The sequence below is a fragment of the Gasterosteus aculeatus genome, chromosome X (assembly GCF_964276395.1).
Source record: "Gasterosteus aculeatus chromosome X, fGasAcu3.hap1.1, whole genome shotgun sequence".
NCBI lineage: Eukaryota > Metazoa > Chordata > Actinopteri > Perciformes > Gasterosteidae > Gasterosteus > Gasterosteus aculeatus.
This window is the reverse complement of record NC_135698.1, coordinates 17,333,071-17,352,078: the sequence shown is the minus strand read 5'-3', so window position 1 is coordinate 17,352,078 and position 19,008 is coordinate 17,333,071. Positions and strand designations below refer to the sequence as shown.

At 45.8% G+C, this 19,008-nt stretch overlaps 2 protein-coding genes across 3 annotated transcripts; one reads left to right on the top strand and one right to left on the bottom strand.

Moving 5' to 3' along the window:
• The first annotated feature begins 4 nt into the window (after nt 1-4).
• Nucleotides 5-8,733, top strand: snx1a (sorting nexin 1a). Of its 2 annotated transcripts, none has more exons than XM_040163555.2 (15): nt 5-285; nt 1,612-2,539; nt 3,171-3,307; nt 3,522-3,603; nt 3,827-3,870; nt 4,039-4,180; nt 4,265-4,343; nt 4,460-4,535; nt 4,729-4,842; nt 5,222-5,315; nt 5,658-5,863; nt 6,278-6,421; nt 6,606-6,686; nt 6,772-6,843; nt 6,933-8,733. In XM_040163555.2, the coding sequence occupies exons 2-15, from the start codon at nt 1,678-1,680 to the stop codon at nt 6,981-6,983; spliced, it is 2,184 nt and encodes a 727-aa protein (XP_040019489.2). In that variant the 5' UTR covers nt 5-285; nt 1,612-1,677; the 3' UTR covers nt 6,984-8,733. The 2 variants fall into 2 exon arrangements, with proteins under 2 accessions (XP_040019489.2, XP_040019487.2); XM_040163553.2 differs by having other exon boundaries at nt 18-150.
• A 901-nt stretch (nt 8,734-9,634) lies between these two features.
• Nucleotides 9,635-18,862, bottom strand: ireb2 (iron-responsive element binding protein 2). The gene is made up of 22 exons (XM_040163552.2): nt 18,742-18,862; nt 16,821-16,907; nt 16,357-16,522; nt 16,082-16,219; nt 15,683-15,895; nt 14,840-14,909; nt 14,440-14,623; nt 14,200-14,339; nt 13,781-13,952; nt 13,587-13,687; nt 13,377-13,493; nt 13,020-13,179; nt 12,785-12,920; nt 12,435-12,519; nt 12,184-12,340; nt 11,824-11,948; nt 11,626-11,730; nt 11,371-11,513; nt 10,823-10,970; nt 10,587-10,709; nt 10,297-10,488; nt 9,635-10,203 (listed from the first exon to the last, which is right to left on the bottom strand). The coding sequence occupies exons 1-22, from the start codon at nt 18,764-18,766 to the stop codon at nt 10,093-10,095; spliced, it is 2,898 nt and encodes a 965-aa protein (XP_040019486.2). The 5' UTR covers nt 18,767-18,862; the 3' UTR covers nt 9,635-10,092.
• Nucleotides 18,863-19,008: the final 146 nt, after the last annotated feature.

Here is a 19,008-nt window from a genome sequence, read left to right as displayed (position 1 = left end):
GTTTTAAGCAGATTGAAGATGGCGACCAGCTCGGAGCGCAGTCCTCCTCCGTTCCCCGACTCCGAGGACCACGATGTGCTGGACTCAGAGGAGGTGGGAGGCCGCGATAGCGACGAAGACGACGTCGGGGACGAGCTCTTCACGAGCGCGGTACGTGTCTCGCGCTAAGCTAAAGCCTTCTGGCGATATTCGGCTAACTGACGCCGAAAGCTAACGAAGAGAGCTAATGGGGCACTGCGGGCAAAAGTTTTGGAAGGGTGCTGACACACGTTTAGCCTGTTTTAGGTAAGAGCATTTTTTGGCATTTTTCTTCGGAAAGTTCCTAGCTGTGATTTTTTTTTTTTTTATCGAGTCGAGTTAATGCATCGAACAGAAGTTCCTATTTGTCAAATTATACGTTTTCTGTGCATGGTGTCTTCTAACATCTCGAGGTTAACTTTCACTAAAATCTGACCGTGTCCTCTTCAACCCTTTTTGGGAAAGCAGCAGCTCAATGTCGGGCAAGAGGTCTGCGGCTTGTTAGTGAAGGTTGACGATAATCTTGGATTCATTCATTCACACGACGATCAGTGGTTGAAATGCACTTTTCCTTTTTATTTTGTGGTCGAACGAGCATAAAAATCTGGCTCCCGCAGCCTCCTGTCATGTGAGTGAGCTGTGGTCACGTGGTCACAACCCGGATGTTTTCCCACATTCAAAGTTCAGAGGAGAGATTGGAAAGTTGCTGTCTTTTGATTCCCCCCCCCCCCCCCCCCCCCCCCCTCTGCTGCATTGAAACGACACTACTCAGCAAGTTCTGGATGTTACCTTTTTAGCTGATGTAAGGTTATTTACGTTTCACCTCCACTGAGTTGTTGCTAATGCGGGGGGGGGGGGGGGGGGGGGGGACACACATCTTTTCTCTCACTATAAAACAACATGATTTAACTGCAGGTTGAGTTTGGGGAAGTTGTGTTTTACAACCACATGTTTGGATAATGCTGCAGGAACCGGTTAAGAGGGATTATGGACATCTTTATCTTAACACCCACACTATGAGGAAATATCTCATTTATTTTACCTGTTCACAAGATTCTCAAAGCGGAGAGGTTTATCTAATGTTTTCTTCAGTGAGGGTAGAAATCAAAAGTACGCCTCTGTTCTTAAACACAACAATTCAACAGCACCATAAAACTCCAAAATTACCTTTTTAAGTTTAATTAACACCTTTTCTATAAACGTTTTTTACAAAAACTTTGGAAATGAGATGTATTGCTGGAATGTTGTATTATGTTGAGCTAGAAGTACCTAATAAACTTGAACCTGAGTGTAGATTAATTGTCTCCTTCGCAAATGCTTGTTTTGTTCTTTTCAGTCTCCTAAAATCCATTTAAATTGTTGTGATCTGGCTAAATATAAATCTGTGTTAAGCTGTGACTATGGTGTGCGAATGTTTTTGTTTAAGCGGTTTGTCAGGCAAATTAAACAATTAACATCTCATTCAGCTGAAGAATATTGGAATTTGTGCCTATCATTATATTATCCAGATGAAATACCAATTGACAGAATGTTATGTCCAGCCATGTTTAAAAACAATCCACCCTTCTGCCCGTTTCCCCCCCAAATCTCCAGGTTAACTCTCCACTGACTGAACATGGCAGCACGCCATCACCTGCCAGTCAACCCAGCGACGTTTCAATGAAGCCTCCCCGTGACATCATGGATGATCCCTTAATCGAGCCCCTCAGCAGCCAAACGGAAAACAAACCGACGAGCGAAGATGCAAGCGAGCCCTCGGATGACTTTGTCGACCTTACGGGCAACATAACCGATTCTCCCGGAGACGCGGCCACGGACGCAACTGAGATCCCTTTAGACGAACCCGCCGATGATTTTGTTGACCTATTTGGAGGTGAAGCTGAAGCTCCGCGAGGGAAAGTAGTGGTGGCGGACGTTACTATTGAAACAGCAGCACATAAGAGGGAAGCGGCCGATGATGTCACCGATCCACCCGGAGACAGGAAAACAGGAAGCAATGATGAGGAACAGGAAGCAAAAGAAACGTCCACAGATTCAATTATCGACCTCAGCGATGATTTGCCAGCCGGTGACTCACAACAGCCGCCACCTGCCAGGGACAGATTCGTTGACCCACTGGTGAACCTTCTAAGTGATTCTCCAGCCGCTGCTGATGCCAAAATCCCCAGCCGGGCCACAGTCGATCTGTTCGAAGACGAGGGAAGCGACTTTTTCGCGGATCCTCGGCAGCATAAATCTGCCCATCAGCCACAGAAAAGCCTCTTCGGTGAACCTGACGAGGATCTGTTCGGCGAGCCGCTCGGGGCCGCCTCGAAGAAACCCGTCAGCAAGGAGCCGAGGGGAAAGCCCGTCGCAACCAAAGCCGGCAGTAACGTTAGCAACACAGGCGGCCCGCTACAGGAGGCCGCTGATCTCTTCTCTGAGGAAGCCGTCACTGCAGTGCCTGGCATCAAGAACGCCAGCACGGTCAACTCCAAGACTAACGGGGTCCATTCTGAGGAGGAGACGGATATATTTGCCGGTGGGTCCACTGTTTTTTTTTTTGTTGTTGTCCTTATTGTGTAAGTGTTTGCATCATTTAGACCTCAATTGTTTATCCTCTAATTTCAGTTGATTAAAGTATCTCTACTGAGATAGTGGACAGCAGAAAGCTGACAGGAAGTTAATGGAGACAGATGGAGGATGAAACTCTAATTTCATGTCAAAATCTTTAAATGATTTAGCACCACAGTGTACATACATCTTTGGATTCATGACTGAAAGAAATAATTTTCTTTTGCAATACCTGATGCCAATGCAACTTGCATTCATTTTCAAACTAGTAGTCTTTAGACCAAACATCAGCAGACTCATGGCATCGCTTTAGACAATTTAACTATTACCTGTACGACAGGGACACCTGCAATCAGACCTTACTGTGCACTAATGGGAAAATCCCAATAAAACACTTGTGACTTCAGTTGACGAGCACCAGACCACATGTAATTTAAAAGTATCCATTAAATGAAACTGTCTGTGCAAGCATTTGCATATTTGTTTGTGCCGGCCCGTCAAGTATGCAAAGAACATAATGCAAATCTCGCTTTACATTTCCCGTTGGCATGTAATGACCTCAGTCTGGCTTCTTGTGTTTTCTTTTTCCTCTCTGACAGAAGCCACCGTGGAGCTTTCTCTGGACAGTCCGCGGGACGAGAGACGGAAAGACGTGTCGGCCAAACCGTCTGCGTCCGCCTCCGCCTTGTCAGCAGCTGCCAGCTTGGCCAAGTCCCAGTCTGCTTCCCTGGAAGAGGTACACACCAACTAATCCAAGCGCGGCGTTCCCAGAGCGACTGCAACCAAGTAACCAGTGAAAAACAAAGTTCAGGGATTTGGCAATTGATGATTTCTATAATATCTGTAAATTGCATTTCTTTTCTATGTTACTGGTTAAAAATACACTAAATCCCAGGTCTAAAGGAAATGAAGATGAGGTGGTGTTACACTCTCTCTTCACTGTGTTTCAGTTGGATGAAGAAGAAGGAGGAGAAGAAGAGCAGGAAGACGAATTTGAGATCTCCATCTCTGTCAAAGACCCTGAAAAAATAGGTGAAGCTTATTTATTTAAATTCTGTTTTCATTTGCTTTATTCTTCATTACTAATGCAGAAGGCTGGTCATCGGTCAATGCACTATCCTATGGGCTATAAACATTAAGCAAGCACCGGTTGTTTTCAGATGCTTGATTACATTTTTTCAAACCTCGAGACTAAGCCCTCAATTAGTGAAACTAGTGATTTCTTGCACTGACTTTAATCGTTTTCTTTGTCCAGGTGATGGGATGAATGCCTACATGGCCTACAAAGTAACCACACAGGTAAAAACTTGTTGAATGGAGCATTACATTTAACCCAGAGTTGGTTATCTTCAATTCAGAGGACGTTTGCCCAGTTGGATGTGTGGTGACACTTTACTAGTAGTAGTAGCTCAAGCTTAAAGCCTCGTAGGTGGATTACACCCGACCAACGACGTGAACGTGTTTCAGACCCAGCTGGCCATGTTCCGCAACAAGACCTTTACAGTGAGGCGACGGTTCAGCGACTTCCTCGGCCTCTACGAGAAGCTGTCTGAAAAGCACGGACCCAACGGCTTCATCGTGCCTCCGCCCCCCGAGAAGAGCATTCTGGGTAGGCTGACTCGGCTTTACTGATGATACCGCGAGTTTAAGTGTGATCTCTGTCAGCTTTAAGAACGGTTGTTATCTCGCAAAGGTATGACGAAGGTGAAGGTGGGAAAGGAAGATTCCTCATCTGCAGACTTTGTGGAGAGAAGAAGAGCCGCTCTGGAGAGGTAAAGGAGGGGGGAGGCAATCAAAGCTGCTTCATGTCAATTAAGTCACAAAAACCACGATGCTCTTGCCTGGCGATGGAAAGTTAGGCCTCTCTTTGCATTTCCTCGTTCAACAGATATCTCCAGAGGGTCGTGAATCACCCGTCTCTTCTCCAAGATCCGGATGTTAGAGAGTTTCTGGAGAGAGAGGAAGTAAGCTGCGTTCGGAGGGCAGTGGGGATGTTGTGTCTCTATGAAATGAACATTTATTTAGTTCATGCGTGAGCCACTGTAAATGTGTACTTTTTACATTTTTTAAAGAAATACTTACTACCCTTTGAGTGTCTGACGTTTTGCTATATTCTTAGCTGATCGTCTGTATTGTAAAATGCGTCCATGCTCTCAGCTTCCCAGAGCAGTGGGCACACAGGCTCTGAGCGGCGCCGGCTTCCTGAAGATGATCAACAAAGCAACAGACGCCGTCAGCAAAATGACCATCAAGATGAACGAGTCGGACGTGGTGAGTTCAGCTGTGATCGGACGCTTTGTTGCATCACGGCTTCCCAGGAGTGAAAACTGTTGTAAGCAGCAGATTCATCTCTTCCGTTGTGATGAAATCCGAGTAAAAAGCAGAACATTTCAAGGACTCCGTTAAGTTTTTGCTGAGTGGCATTAATCAGAACATTGGCTTGAATTTCAAGATGCATTTAGTCATTTTTCTGAGATCAACACTTTTATTTTTTTCCATACATGTAGCATCGAGGTGCGTGTGAAAGTATAAATATTTGGATAGAATAACACCTTGGTGGACCGCCAAGAAACTGTGGTAAAGAAATCCAAGCATACAATTGTAATGTAATCGAGCTAAACAGTCGTACAAACTCGTGTGTGTGTTGCAGTGGTTTGAAGAGAAGCTGCAGGAGGTGGAGTCTGCAGACCAGCAGTTCCGGAAGCTCCACACACTGGTCGAGTCTCTGGTCGTTCACAGGAAAGGTTAGTCGCCTCCCTTCCAACCACAGAAGAAGAATCCTTCAATACGTGTCCAAAGCTGATCATGTATTGTTCTGACTTTAATGGCAAAGAGAAGAGGATCATTTTGACACACAACCTCGGGGTCTGAAAGTGAAGCCCATGTTGAGATGCCTAAGATTGCATTCTCTCTAATGGCCAGCAGGGGGCTCCTCATCCGATCTCATTACCAATGTTCTACAGAGAAAGTGTCATTTTCACACAAACCCACGTCCAGCAAGAGCTCCAGATGCCCCTCATTTATTGTTCATGTTTTAGTTGGACAGCGCCTGCTTCACAGATGTTGGTCTCTCTCTTCCCCTCCAGAGTTGTCGTTGAACACAGCCAGTTTTGCCAAAAGCACGGCCATGCTGGGCAGCGCAGAGGACAACACCGCCCTGTCCCGAGCTCTCTCCCAGCTGGCAGAGGTGGAGGACAAGATGGAGCAGTTACACCAGGAGCAGGCTGCTAACGACACTTTCAGCTTCGCCGAACTCATCGCGGATTACGTCCGCCTGCTTGGAGCCGTGAGGGTACCGAGAAAATCTCCAACTCTTTGCTGAGTAGTTTAAACTTAAAAAAAGACACCTTCAATGTTTAATTAACCAAAGCGCTTCCCCTTCAAAAAGTTTAAACTAGATATGTAGAGTTTCAATTTCTTCGATATCGCTTATTGCTACATTCACTATGACCTCAAAAAGATTTAATTTTTTAAAGATTTGTGTGATTATATTTATATTTGCTCTATACAAAGACATTGTACAAAGTCACAATTAGACTTTGAGACAAAATGCATTCCTGTGAAGAGAAATCTCTCACACAACAACCGAAATAACTTTTTAACAAACAATAAAGACGCGACACGTAGTTAGTGTTTTGAACATGAGCCTCAGCTTCACGACAAAAGATAATGTCCAAATATAAACGTGTGCGTTCGCGTCCTGCAGGGGTCGTTTGATCACCGCATGAAGGCGTGGCAGCGCTGGCAGGACGCTCAGGCCGCTCTGCAGAAGAAGAGGGAGACTGAGGCCAAACTGCTGTGGGCCAACAAGCCCGACAAACTGCAGCTGGCCAAAGAGGAGATCGCTGAGGTACGAACCCACCAGCGGAGAAAAGCGGCAGATTGGTTTCCATCGAAAAGATGTTCATCATTATGAATAGCACATAGCAATTTCTTTCAGGAGAATGAGATGTTTTATTTCTGACTTACAGAACTCAATTTTCAATATCCTGACGTGCTTGTGCTGACCTTTGACCTTTTCCTCTCCTCCACAGTGGGAGGTTAAAGTGACGCAGTACGAGAGAGACTTTGACAAAGTTTCTGCCACTGTGCGCAAGGAAGTGAACCGCTTTGACGTACGGACGCTCCTCTTTATGCATTCACGTGCACAGATGAAAATGACACTCATGACTGATTTGTATCTTTTATGTGACGCTACAGAAAGAAAAGGCCAAGAACTTCAAAAGAGAGATAATTAACTACTTGGAGTGTCATCTGCAGTCTCAGCAACAGGTGAGTGTCGAACATATAATATTTCACATTTCTATATGGAAATATTGGTCCCGTCAGACACTGACGTCTCTTCTTTCCTTCTTCCCCAGCTCATAAAGTACTGGGAGGCTTTCTTACCAGAAGCAAAAGCGATCGCCTGATTCTCGAGCAGCAGGCTTTCGGACGACTTAACGGGCGGCCTTTTTCTTATACACTTTACCTCTTGCCTTTTGAACCAAGGAAAACGCGCGCATTGTAAACGGAGATACAATCAACCTGTTTTTTTTAATCACCTTTAACATATAGCTCTGTACTCTATTGTATTACTAATTGTATATTTCCATTTAACCTTCCACAAATATTTTCTTAAAAGAGAAGTTTGCCTATACAACGATATGGACACAGGAGAATAGATGAATGATTCCAGTAGTTTCCAGGAGAGACGGGAAGCGAGTCCGTCGTCCTCAGGATGATGCGATCGGGAGCTTCTTCACATCCGCTCTGGTTAATTGTTTACAGGCTGCTCGCTCGTCAAATGTTTCTGGGGACCCAGAGAAAGAAAGTGGCCGTGATTCTCACTGTTTTCTACCACTAAAAGGGAAAAAAATGAGCACTTACCAGGTGGATGAAGTACTTAAGTACCAGCCATGTTTTTTTGTTTTGTTAAGTCTCTCATATTTGAAATGCTATTGATGCTGGGGGGCGGCGGCGGTGTCTACAGCTGGGGTCAAGGGTTGCATTGTAGGTCAGAGGTTGTGAGCTCAATGTTTCAGAGATGTCAATCACAGTACAAACTTCACTCTTATAACCACACATGTCTGTGCCTTTTTCAGTCCAAATGGTGTTTCTTGGTGTTTTCCACTTTGGGGCTTGGAGAACCACGCTGGTGTTTTCATGCCTGTTTACTACAAACTTTTTCCCTTCTCTATTTTCCTGCTTAAAACTGTGGAAAAAGTAGCACATACAAAAAAGGAAAAAAGCATCCGGTCTGTTGACTAACTGCAAAAACCGAGAAACAGCTGACACGTCGACCGTGTGCGACAACATTCCTGAGCAAGTCTCAAAGTCTGCAGGTTCACGCTGAGGAAGTGAAATGGATGGAACGCAAACGCCGCCTGTTGGGTTGTGAATTCTGCTTTAAGATGTACTTGGCGGTAATATGCAAATAAAAGATCATTTCAGTGTGTTATTCTGTCAAAAACAAGTCTATGAAATGCCACCACGCCCAGGAGACGTCTTGAAATGGTTTTATCTGAGTAACCGTTGGAATCTTGTTTTATATTTAGGTTAACTGTGGCGGTATGAAGCGATCTTAGTTTGGGTCCTATCGGGAGTGTGTGAACGTGACGATGTAGATTTCAAATTGCTCCACACACAAAAACATGACAGATTGATACACTACGGTGAATATACATCAACTGGGTACCATTTTTAATTTCCAATGATATTGAGCAGATATGAAGCAGATCCTTACATTTGAGGAACTGGAACCAGCAACTGTTTTCTTTCTTTGCATGACAATATATAATCATCAGTACTTTATTGGATTTATTGTGTGTGTTGATGAGGTATTCATTTAATCACTAAATACTGTGACTAGTAAATGGGCACAACGTACTAAAATTTATTAGAGTACTAAACGTAATGTCATGATGAACCTCATGCTGACAAGTTGTTTTGATTACAGCTTATTTTTGATTACAGCTTTAATTTCCCGTTTGCACACCTTTAGTTGTGTAGCGACGCAATCATTTAATATGCAGACGTTTTCTTTTGATCATTGGAAGCCGGCTGTTTTTCTGTTAGCCAGCACTCTGATACGACTGGTTGTTTGTGTTAATGTGCAAAGCAATGTGTCATAGAAATTTCTTTTAAAACAAATCAATAAAAGTTGCACTGTTTACACTTGGAGATTCCATTCAGTCTTATTTTTTTCTTAGCATCATATTGGATACTTGTTATAAAGTCATACTATAGAATAGTATATCTAAATATTCCATAGAAATAAATCTGATAGTTGATCAAAAGTATGCAGTGAAAAGCATTCGATGATGTCATGGTATTTAAAATGTCAAGAAATCACAGAAAATACTTATTAAAACAGAGTATTTGCTGTTTTATTTTGACATTTGTTAGCCATAATCCATTTTAAATGATGTAATAAAGTCGTATAGTTCCTAGTCTTTAGATCTTTAGTCTCTTACTATACCGCTCAGATACGCAGCGATGCACTTTGATCACATGCTTTGTGGGACTGAATGAAGGACTTAAAACGTGACACGCTGCAGAAACAATGACTTTTAAAACGAAAACCCGAGTTCTAACGTGTTACAGAATGGTGTGACCAATAAATAACTTCTCTTAAAACACAGCCAGTATTAAACCACGCTGTCTACAAAATAGAAAAGGATAAAGGATGCAGTCTATGTTGCAGATACTTTGTCAGAAGTCCAGTACCTGCGCATGTGTAGGTTCTCATTCAAGGACGGAAACTGTAATAGAGGCCGGTACTGGTGTTCATCCATTCACTTTTCCTTCAATTTAAACTGCAAAATAAACTGACAAATGAGCATTTATTATCAGTCATTTTTCGCTAATCTCATGCAAGGGGCTTTAGTTATATTCGATAAATCTGACAGAAGTGAGGAGCACCGAGGATACGGAGCGATGTGATTACACTTAATGCAGCTTTGACTTCTCACCTCGGCACCAGTTTGCCTGAAATGTTACAAACTTCTTTTTGCACCAAAAGGAATCAAACCGTTTAAAAGCATCTGCTACTTTGTGGATTAACACTAATGGATTATCAACGTTTGTATTGTATAGTTCAACTTTAATGGGATGCACAGGACTGTAGACCATTCCATTCTATGCAGCTTCATGATGCAGCCATGAGACGGAGTTCACATTTCTCACAAAACGTCAATTCCGCACGGAGACTTTACTTGGTATGTTGGTAAAAACAGGGTCCAAACTAAAAAACTAAGTATTCACGGCGTTGTACCGCGCACCATGTCAGCCTTTCTAGGCAGGATTGAAGCGGACTGGATTAATTTCTTCTTAGCTCAAACGTCCTCTCGGTACGCAGCAAAATCCGGCCTCCAACACAATAAAAACTAAAACAACGATGTCCGAAGGTCGTCTTGGGTTTTCATCTCCTCGTTGAGTGAACGTCATCGCGTGGTGACCAGGACGCAGAAAAGGGGACGTCTCGCGACTCCAAAAGTCTGGAGAGCTTCAAGCGGACAAATCCTCGGCAGTCGGGACGTCTCACAGCAGCGTCCGAGCCACGTATCTCAGGTGACCTCCGTGTCGGAACAGCGTGACGTCCATCTCCGTGTCGAGCAGCGCAGTGACGCAGAAGGACTTCCCCTGGCTGGTCTGGAGGAGGACAAGATCAACGGGTTTTTATTGCAATAAATAAAAAAATTAAGTGTTTTTTCCCAAGACAGTCACACCGCCGGTGTTGCCCACCTCCACCGTGAGCCGCTGCCCCGGGCTCGGCCCGCCGGGCTGCGCCATGGCAACGGTGAAGCGCTCCTTCCCGCTGAGCCCCAGCGAGTCGGCGCTGTCGCCGGGCAGGAACTGCAGCGGCATGATGCCCATTCCCACCAGCTGCTTCTTGTGCAGCTTCTCAAAGCTCTCGGCGATGACCGCGCGGACCCCCTGTCGAAGGAGGAGGGAGGGGGGCAGAAGGTGAATGGGATGCAAATTGACTACTTGGGGTTAAAGGTTCACAGGACAGTGTGTGTGCTGCGGGTTACCAGCAGGTACGGCCCTTTGGCCACCCAGTCCCTGGAGTTTCCGGAGCCGTAGTCTTTGCCCGCCAGGATGATGAGGGGAACACCGTCTCTCTGATAGCGATCAGCTGCCTCGAAGACATCCAGCTGACGGGGAAAAGGGCGGACGGGATGATGGCAGCTGCTGTGACGTTACTAAACACACTCACGGGCGTCAAGCCGCCTCGGGGCTCGCTGCCCTTGAAGAGGTCCTCACTCACCGTCTGGCCTGAAGGAATGTGTAACGTCTTGGGCCCCGGTTTGCCGATGAATCGGTTCTGGAGCTTGATGCTGGCGAACGTTCCTCTGGTCATCACCGCGTCGTTCCCTCTGCGAGCGCCGTACGAGTTGAACTCCCGCGGGGTCAGGCTGAGGTGACGAGCAACAACGTGAGATGTAACTAAACGAGTGTGTCCTGTGACTGCACTTTAACAAGCTTTGTTTTTGACGTATATTTCCTGCAGCTGTTGGATTGACATTTTCTTCTCAAAAGTTTTCCATAAACGTTTAACTAAAAGATAAACTTTGCTCTTCCACACATTACAGGTCATTTAGCTGACGCTTTTATCCAAAGGTTTTTACATTTTGCCCAATTAGGGGTTGGGTGTCTTGCTCAGGGACACTTCGACATGGAACGCCCCCAGTCCTTCCGAGTGGTAGGACAGGCTAAATAAGAAGTCCTATTGAATTTGGGCCGCTGACGAGGACGCTGTTCACTCAGTCTGCACTTCCCCGTGAGCCTCGCCGACCCGTCTGAGGGGAAACTGACCGTTTGCTCAGCAGGTACTTGGCGGCGGCGCTGGCCCTGGCGATGCTGCCGGCTGGGGAGATGTGGTCCGTCGTCACTTTGTTCCCGAGGAACAGTAAGACGTGAGCGTTCTCTATCGACTGAGGAGGGGGCACCTCTTTACTCTGAGACAAGAAGGCAAGCAGAGGAGACACTTATACGTCATATTATTCATTTCTCTATATGTCAAATTTGAGGACTGTGCAACATAACGACTCCAAAGGCCTGAAGACTTACCAACTTGCTGAAGAAAGACGGCGGGCGGATATACGTGGACCTGTGATTCCAGGGGAAAACCACAGAATCTGGATATTCGATGTTGTTCCACAGCGAGTTCCCTTTCTGGAGAGAGACAGCAAGCATAGTGATAATCATCAACTCACTTTACTTAATGGAAAGGGACATAATACAAATAAAGACGGCTCTTGTCCTGACCTCCATCCTTCCCCTGAGGTCCTTAAAAATGGAAGAGATGACGGTGTCCTCCTCCGTCTGCTGGACCTCCTCCCTGGATGGCCAGATATCACGGAGATACACCTCCTTCCCCTCGGAGGTCACACCTGCACAACAGGATGCTTCATGTTACCCTCACACTTTTATAATCACCACCTGCTTTAAACAGGCGCTTAGACCTCAAACTACCCACAATGCTCCTTTGTCCCTCGCTGTGTGGCCGACGCATGTCTGCACAAGACACACGATCGCTAAACGTTCACCCACTGTAATCAGCCCAAGTCCTAAAATCCTGTAATGACCTGGAGGTTTCAGAGGGCTCCCCCTGCCTGCCCCCCTTACCCAGAGGCTCTTTCTCAAAGTCGATTCCCACGGTCCCTGCAAGAGCGTACGCCACCACCAGGGGGGGGGAGGCTAGGTAGTTGGCCCGCACACAGTTGCACAGGCGCCCTTCGAATTGCCTGTTGCCAGACAGCACTCCGCAGGCCACCAGGTCCCCCTGAAACACAGCAGGCCGACGGTTCAGAAGAGAGGCCCTCTCTTTTTCTCTGTGATCTACACAACAGCTTAGTATTGCGCCACGGAGCTCTGACCTGTTTGATTGCATCCACGACGGCGTCGGGTAACGGAGCCGTGTTCCCCACACAGGTGGCGCAGCCGTAGCCGATCACCTCGAACCTGGAGCGTGAAGGAAAACGCGGCGCTGTGAATCATCCAGCCTTCTCTCTTTTGGTTTTCAGAGCACGCTTCGTTTATTTGGTCAGTAAACCAACGCCATCGGCAGAATAATAACAATAAAAAGGGTCTGAATCTGTTACTTTGTGCAGCTTTGTACAGTCTTACAGCTTTTTCCCCGTAAATGGAATAGACAAAATAATAGTGTGTGTGTGTGTGTGTGTGTGTGTGTGTGCGCGTGCGTGCGCGGCCGGACACACTTGCTTACCCCAGCTGGCTAAAGTAAGGCAGCACTCCACTGGTATTGAGGTAGTGAGTGACCATGCCACTTCCAGGAGCCAAGCTGGTCCGAATGTAAGGCTTGACAACAAGCCCCGCCTCCACAGCCTTTTTGGCCAGCAGACCTGTCAATCCCATAAACAGACGCGTTATGCAAAGCAGCCAGAATTTGATAATTACAACTGGTATACGGGTCGAATGTTTTCGGACTCATGGCTCTGTACCTGCGGTCAGCATGACGGACGGGTTGCAGTTGTTGGTGCAGCTGATGACGGCGGCGATGACCAGCGAGCCGTGGGCCAGCTGGTACTCCTGACCACAGTGCAGGAAAGGGACGCACGTGTCCTGCTTCTCCTTGGAGATGTGGAAGCCTTTGAAGCCGACCTGCAGCCCCACCAGGGAGAACAGAGGACACGTTTGTAAACCGTTAAATGCACGCGGGGGGGGTGGGGAGGGGGGGGGTCATTTGCGCGCCTGTTTTGATTTGATTTGATTTTGATTTGAAGCATTTTATTTCTTGAACATGTAGACATTAAAAAATAAAGGGCAGAAGTACACATTCATGTTTTTCTGTTCGTTACCTTCTCATCGAGACAACTCTGAAAGTCTTCTTTCATCCTGCTGACTGCCACTCTGTCCTGAGGCCTCTTCGGTCCGCTCACATGAGGCACGATGGAGTTCAGGTTGAGCTCAATCACCTGCTCACAGACAAAAAAAAAAAAAAACCTGTCATACCATCGATATCGATCGTCCGTCACAGCAGCTCTGACCTGCAGGGTTTGACACTTTACCTCAGAGTACTGAGGCTCTTCTGTGAGTTCATCGTAGCTTTGGAAAAGCTTTACAGCCCTCATGTAAGCCTCCAGTAGTTCAAGTTTTTCCTCTGTAAAATCTGGAAGGAAAATGACGACAAGTCGGTCAACAACAGCACCACCGAATCGGAGATTTTAGCTCTTAGTGAGCAGCCTCGCCTTTGGCGACTCACTCGTCTTTTTAAAGTGCCTGAGGGTGACTTGGTCGACGGGGAAGAAGCTGACGGTGGCGTTGTACTCTGGGCACATGTTGGCGATGGTGGTCCGGTCGGGGGCCGACAGCTGGGAGACGCCGGCGCCAAAAAACTCCACAAACTTCCCAGCGATCCCGGCCTGCCGCAAGTGCTGCAAAACCAACGCAGAAGTTACGTAAGCAAGAGTGTTTTCCCGGTGACATTTACTACAACTTGAACCATGACTGTGCACAGCGGATTTTGGTACCACATCTCTAGAGGACATCGGTTTCAGTTCTGCTTGTTGCAGTAACACGCTTTGTTTGAGAATTCAAAAATTACCGACTGGAACTTTTTCAAATTCAGTGGTGGATCCACTGAATGGGACTGACCAATGAAGGAGGGCCGAGCGCTGTTACCTTTGTGATGCCGAGGACGATGTCTATGGAGGTGGTCAGAGGGTTGATGGAGCCCACCAGCTTGCAGCCCACCACCCGAGGAAGGGTCAGAGACACCGGCTGGCCCAGCATGACCGCTTCAGACTCTATTCCCCCGACACCTGGTGGAGGAAACCATGTATTTATTTAATCAATGCGCCTGATTTGGGAAAAATGAGACTGCGACGGGTGAGAACTTTTTAAGGTTGGACGACGGCTTACCCCAGCCCAGGATGCCCAGGCCGTTGATCATGGTGGTGTGCGAGTCGGTTCCCACCACGCTGTCGGGGTAGACGAAGCCGTCGGCCACCTGGATCACTCTGGACAGATACTCCAGATTCACCTGGTGCACCGCGCCGACGTCCGGCGGGACCACGTTCACATTCTTGAACGCCTTTGAACACCACTGTTCGGTTGACAAAGGAGACACCAAATTATTTTGCTTTTCATTGAAAGCTACAGAACATTTCCATGAGGCAGAAAATACGACTTCGGTTTAATTGCAAAAGTTGTGCGACAATTTGTCAACTTTGCTTTGGACTACTGATCATGATCAGGAAGTCGACCGTCAGATAGTTAAAGGAAACATAACGGAATGATAATGGGGACTGTCTGATGGTACCTTAAAGAACTCGAGCCTCTCTTTGTTTCTGCCGAGTTCCAGTTCCTGATTCTTCACAGCTGTTTCAGTGCTGCAGAAAAGAGAACAAATCAGAACGAGACCTGCTGAAGGGGAACTCTGTCAATCGGCGAGATCATTTAAAACGGGATGCAAAGTCAAATCAACCATCAATACGGCGTTATCAGAGCCTTAGTCAGGTTACATATTGGTGTGTCACGCTTGTGGCTATTAATTAGTCCGGTGTTGTTTTTATTCATCAAAAACGAACCTGTTTAGCATTATTGCCATTAAGTCTAATGTTAGCCAGCGTACTTATTATTCCACAAGTACGTTACTGATGTTATGGTTCTGGTACTACTTGTATAATAGTTACCATTTACTAAAAATTGAATGTCAAATCATTTAGCGTCAGGGTTTTCCTGATGCTTCCATTTCTTTGCGTGATGACATCAGGAACCCAGAGAGCCTTCACATCTTCTCTCACCTGTTCAGACTCTACCTCGACTAACAACGCTAAACTAATTGTACTTATAATGGCTCTTATCTATAGCAAATTGTAAATCGGCTAATTTGATGAAATTGCACTTTCCTGTTTCTTGTTCTTCTGAGTTTACATTACATGTAATTTACCTGATGCTAATACCGCCATAGCAACATGAACAAAGACCCAACGTTACAAATGATCTAACTAAACCACACCCTTTTTCTGTAGCACCCTAGACGGGGTAAAATTACCCTCTGGCCGTTTGTCTGTGGACGTGAAATCAACTTAAAAACGTCCCGTCTTTTAATTGGCCAAACAGAAGTTCGGAACATTCCTTTCTTTTGTACCAGCGCACTCACTCAGACAGGGGCTGCAGGTGGAACGGGCAGAGCAGAGGAGTGTTCTCGATCTGCTGGACGGCTGCAGGTCGACCCGGTGAGGCTGGGGGGTCGCTGCACGAGGCTTTGCTGCAGGAGCCCCGCTGGCCCCCGCACTGAGAGCCTCGCCTGGAGGGACCTTGGCTCTGGTTGGGGCCGTCTCCTCCGCCGGGGTTTGGGGCATTCTGAATGGCACTGTGGGTAAAAGCAGATATGTTGTATCACACAACAGAGGAGGAATAAGTACGTTTTTACTTATTCCCATTTCTATCAATACACAAACCAGGTCAACAGATTATGTCTGTTTTTTTCCTGTATATTCTCACTCTCTTTAGCTCATTCTCAATGTATAAATAGGATCATATAAACACACACACACACCATTTGCTATAGTCAATCTGTAGCGAGTGGTCTACGATGAGGTCTGTGGGACATTTCGGGTTGACTAGTCCAGGGTCCACGCCATGTTTGGCCACAGCATCCCTCATGGCGGCCAGGTCCACCATAGCAGGAATACCGCTGGAGAGAGGAAACATACAATCAGCCAAACCTTCCTTCAAGGCTTTAGCGGAACACTCGTCTTTTAGAACTATGAGAAGTATTGATATTATCAATTTGTTGAAAGTCCTTGTGGATCGGACGCTGGTGGAACTCACGTGAAGTCCTGGAGAAGGACTCGCGCTGGAGAGAACGGCACCTCGGTTTTATCCTGCTGCTGCTGCCAGTCCAGAATGTTCTCCACGTCGGCTTCTTTGGTGTGGAAGCCATCACAGTTACGGATTGCTGCCTCCAGGAGGACACGGATGGACAGAGGCAGCTTGTCTACACGGAGGGACAGAAAAACAATGTGTTGTTTTGTAGACAATCACCAGTTAAATCAGATCACAGTCTTTGGTACATTTGTGTCAAGTGGATTCAGACCATGATGTTACAAACCGAAGAAAAGCTTCCAAAGCTTAATGCAACAATGATTTTCATATCGTTGACATGAATGCGTGGTTAGACCGTATTATGGAGAGATCGGAGTCAGACAAATCCCAGCGGGAGAAGGTTTCGAGAGAGGAATATATAGGAGTCTAAATATGTGCCCTTTTCTTTGAATCAGAAGGCCTGAACTCACCATATCGTGGATCATTTAGTTTCTGTGGGTTGAAGAACTTGGTCGTGTCATCTTTCAGTGTTTCAATGAGGTGGCTATATGGGTGCTCTGCAGAGGGAAGAGAGACGTATTGGACACGTTTAACTGGTTTAATCATACAGTCAACTACCCAGATACAAACATTCAGACAATGGAACTCACAGAGAACCGGCAGCGCAACACAGTATTTTCTGAGCCGTTTGTGAACGTACACTGGTGCACACACAGAATTGGCGCGTTAAATCCCATGTTGTATTGGTGGCTATAAGTAGGTGAGCAGTAGGTCTCAGGAATTGCCCAATCTTTAAATGAGACTTCACTAAACATTAACGTAACCACGAACAATGATGCATTATGGGTGTAAAATCTAAATGCAGAGGAAAATAATAATGTAGGTCTTTGCTCACATTTCGTACTTTTTTTATTTTGAAGTCTATTAAAGTGATCTCATGCTGGATGGACTTAATTAAACCCTTAAGGGCATGTGTTAAATTGATACTTTGACTGGATGGGCTGAAAAGACAAATACCACTAAATATCTGCAATTACTGGTAAATGTTGATGGTTGTCTACTTTAAAACTGAGTAAAGAATGAGCTCAGCTTGTGCTGAGCCTCTACAGACAAAGTCATCCTTTGAATCTTGGCACAACTCACAGGTCTCACAACAGGACATCAACACGCTGGAACTTGGTCCGGTTACCGGCTTTGCAGGCAACACGTTTTATGATGAATGTGAAACGGAATGCATAGAACACACCAGACAACTCAAATAAAATGACTATACACCGTCTGTATTAAAGAATAGGTTTGGTTTACTAAATCCGACCAAGCATTCACCAAATAAATCCAAAAAGGACCTCAAGCACCGGGCCACCCTGCTGATATCAACCATGCAGAAGTGAAACTCATGGAAAAGCGTATTTAAGAGCTGGTTGAGTGAGTTTTAAAGATCTAATACACCAATGTGAAAGACACACTTTGGGTGTCTGATCTTCTTCATCTGCACTATTTCCTGTAAAAAGATTCACTAACGGTGGAGAAAAGCCACAAGATTATTATCAACTGATAAAATATATAATTTATTTTCATTTGACTAAGAAGGCATGCAGCAGTTTAGAAACAAAGCCAATCTGATTGTAAAACAAAAGTGTGTGTAAAATTATTATCAAATAATTGCAATGTGTCCTTCTATGGTCAGATGATTCACAGGGTGCACTCAGGTCATTCTCGTGTTTTGTTTATTTTTACATAACATTTTCCTTCATCACTGTGATCCATTGTCAGCAACTTGCATTGCGGGCCAAATGGTAAATATTCAGTATTACATGATGAACTCAAAGACACTGACTGGTCACTAGTGAGATCATGTGGATATAACCCCCGTTTTGCCTGCTATCATCCTCACACGTTAAATCCTCTCGGATGTGTCCCGGTGACACTGTGTGAGACAGCTACAAGGCTAACGTTCAGCTAGCATAGCTGTTATCGTAGAGCGCTCTCTCGCTAGCTAGCTAGCTACTTATCGTTCTACTGGCTGGACGCCTTGAACTGATAAGAACGAACAAGACTATTAACACGCAATGCGTTAGATAGAGATATCTAACGCGTACGCTACGGTTGGGACGTTTATGAGCGGAGCAAAGACGGCATCCAGCTTTCGGTGTTAGCTAACTGTTCATTTCACAGCTCTTTCCAAGTTGTAACGCGAATATGGGTTGCTAGCATTAGCTTTTATATCTCGCAACAGTTTGACGTCGGGTACACTTTAATATCAACTAAAAGCAAACGGCAGCCTCTTTCAGGGAGGCCCGGGCCTTTTGGTAATCGATTCGCTAATTCAGAAGCGAACGGCGGATGAGATGACGCCTAACTAGGTAAGGTTGGCAGAAGACAGCTCTTTACCTTTGGCTGGCGGTGTAAGCGCCATGATGACTTCTGAAATCAACACGGCCGGCTTTCACTACTGTACTGGCAATACCGAGCCGACCAATCAGAGCACAGAGATGTGCAGCCACGCCCATCCGTCCATGACTGACAAAATGAACAAATTATGCAAAGCTGAAGCCAACACTCCGGTTTGTGTGTGTGAGGTTTCAGACGTGAATCCGTTTAATATTTAAGTCATCATGCTAACACTGTTTTGCTGTAAAAAATAAGGAAAAAATATAT

Bases quoted from the DNA above. Each gene is read 5' to 3' on its own strand.
- snx1a (XM_040163553.2), top strand. From the start codon at position 19: ATGGCGACCAGCTCGGAGCGCAGTCCTCCTCCGTTCCCCGACTCCGAG. The intron at 2,540-3,170 runs GTGGGTCCACTG...CCTCTCTGACAG, and splicing joins GGAGACGGATATATTTGCCG to AAGCCACCGTGGAGCTTTCT. The intron at 4,536-4,728 runs GTAAGCTGCGTT...CCATGCTCTCAG, and splicing joins AGTTTCTGGAGAGAGAGGAA to CTTCCCAGAGCAGTGGGCAC.
- ireb2 (XM_040163552.2), bottom strand. From the start codon at position 18,766: ATGGCGCTTACACCGCCAGCCAAAG. The intron at 16,220-16,356 runs GTGAGTTCCACC...TCCTCTCTCCAG, and splicing joins GTCCTTCTCCAGGACTTCAC to CGGTATTCCTGCTATGGTGG. The intron at 10,971-11,370 runs GTCAGTTTCCCC...TCGTCACCTCAG, and splicing joins AAGTACCTGCTGAGCAAACG to CCTGACCCCGCGGGAGTTCA.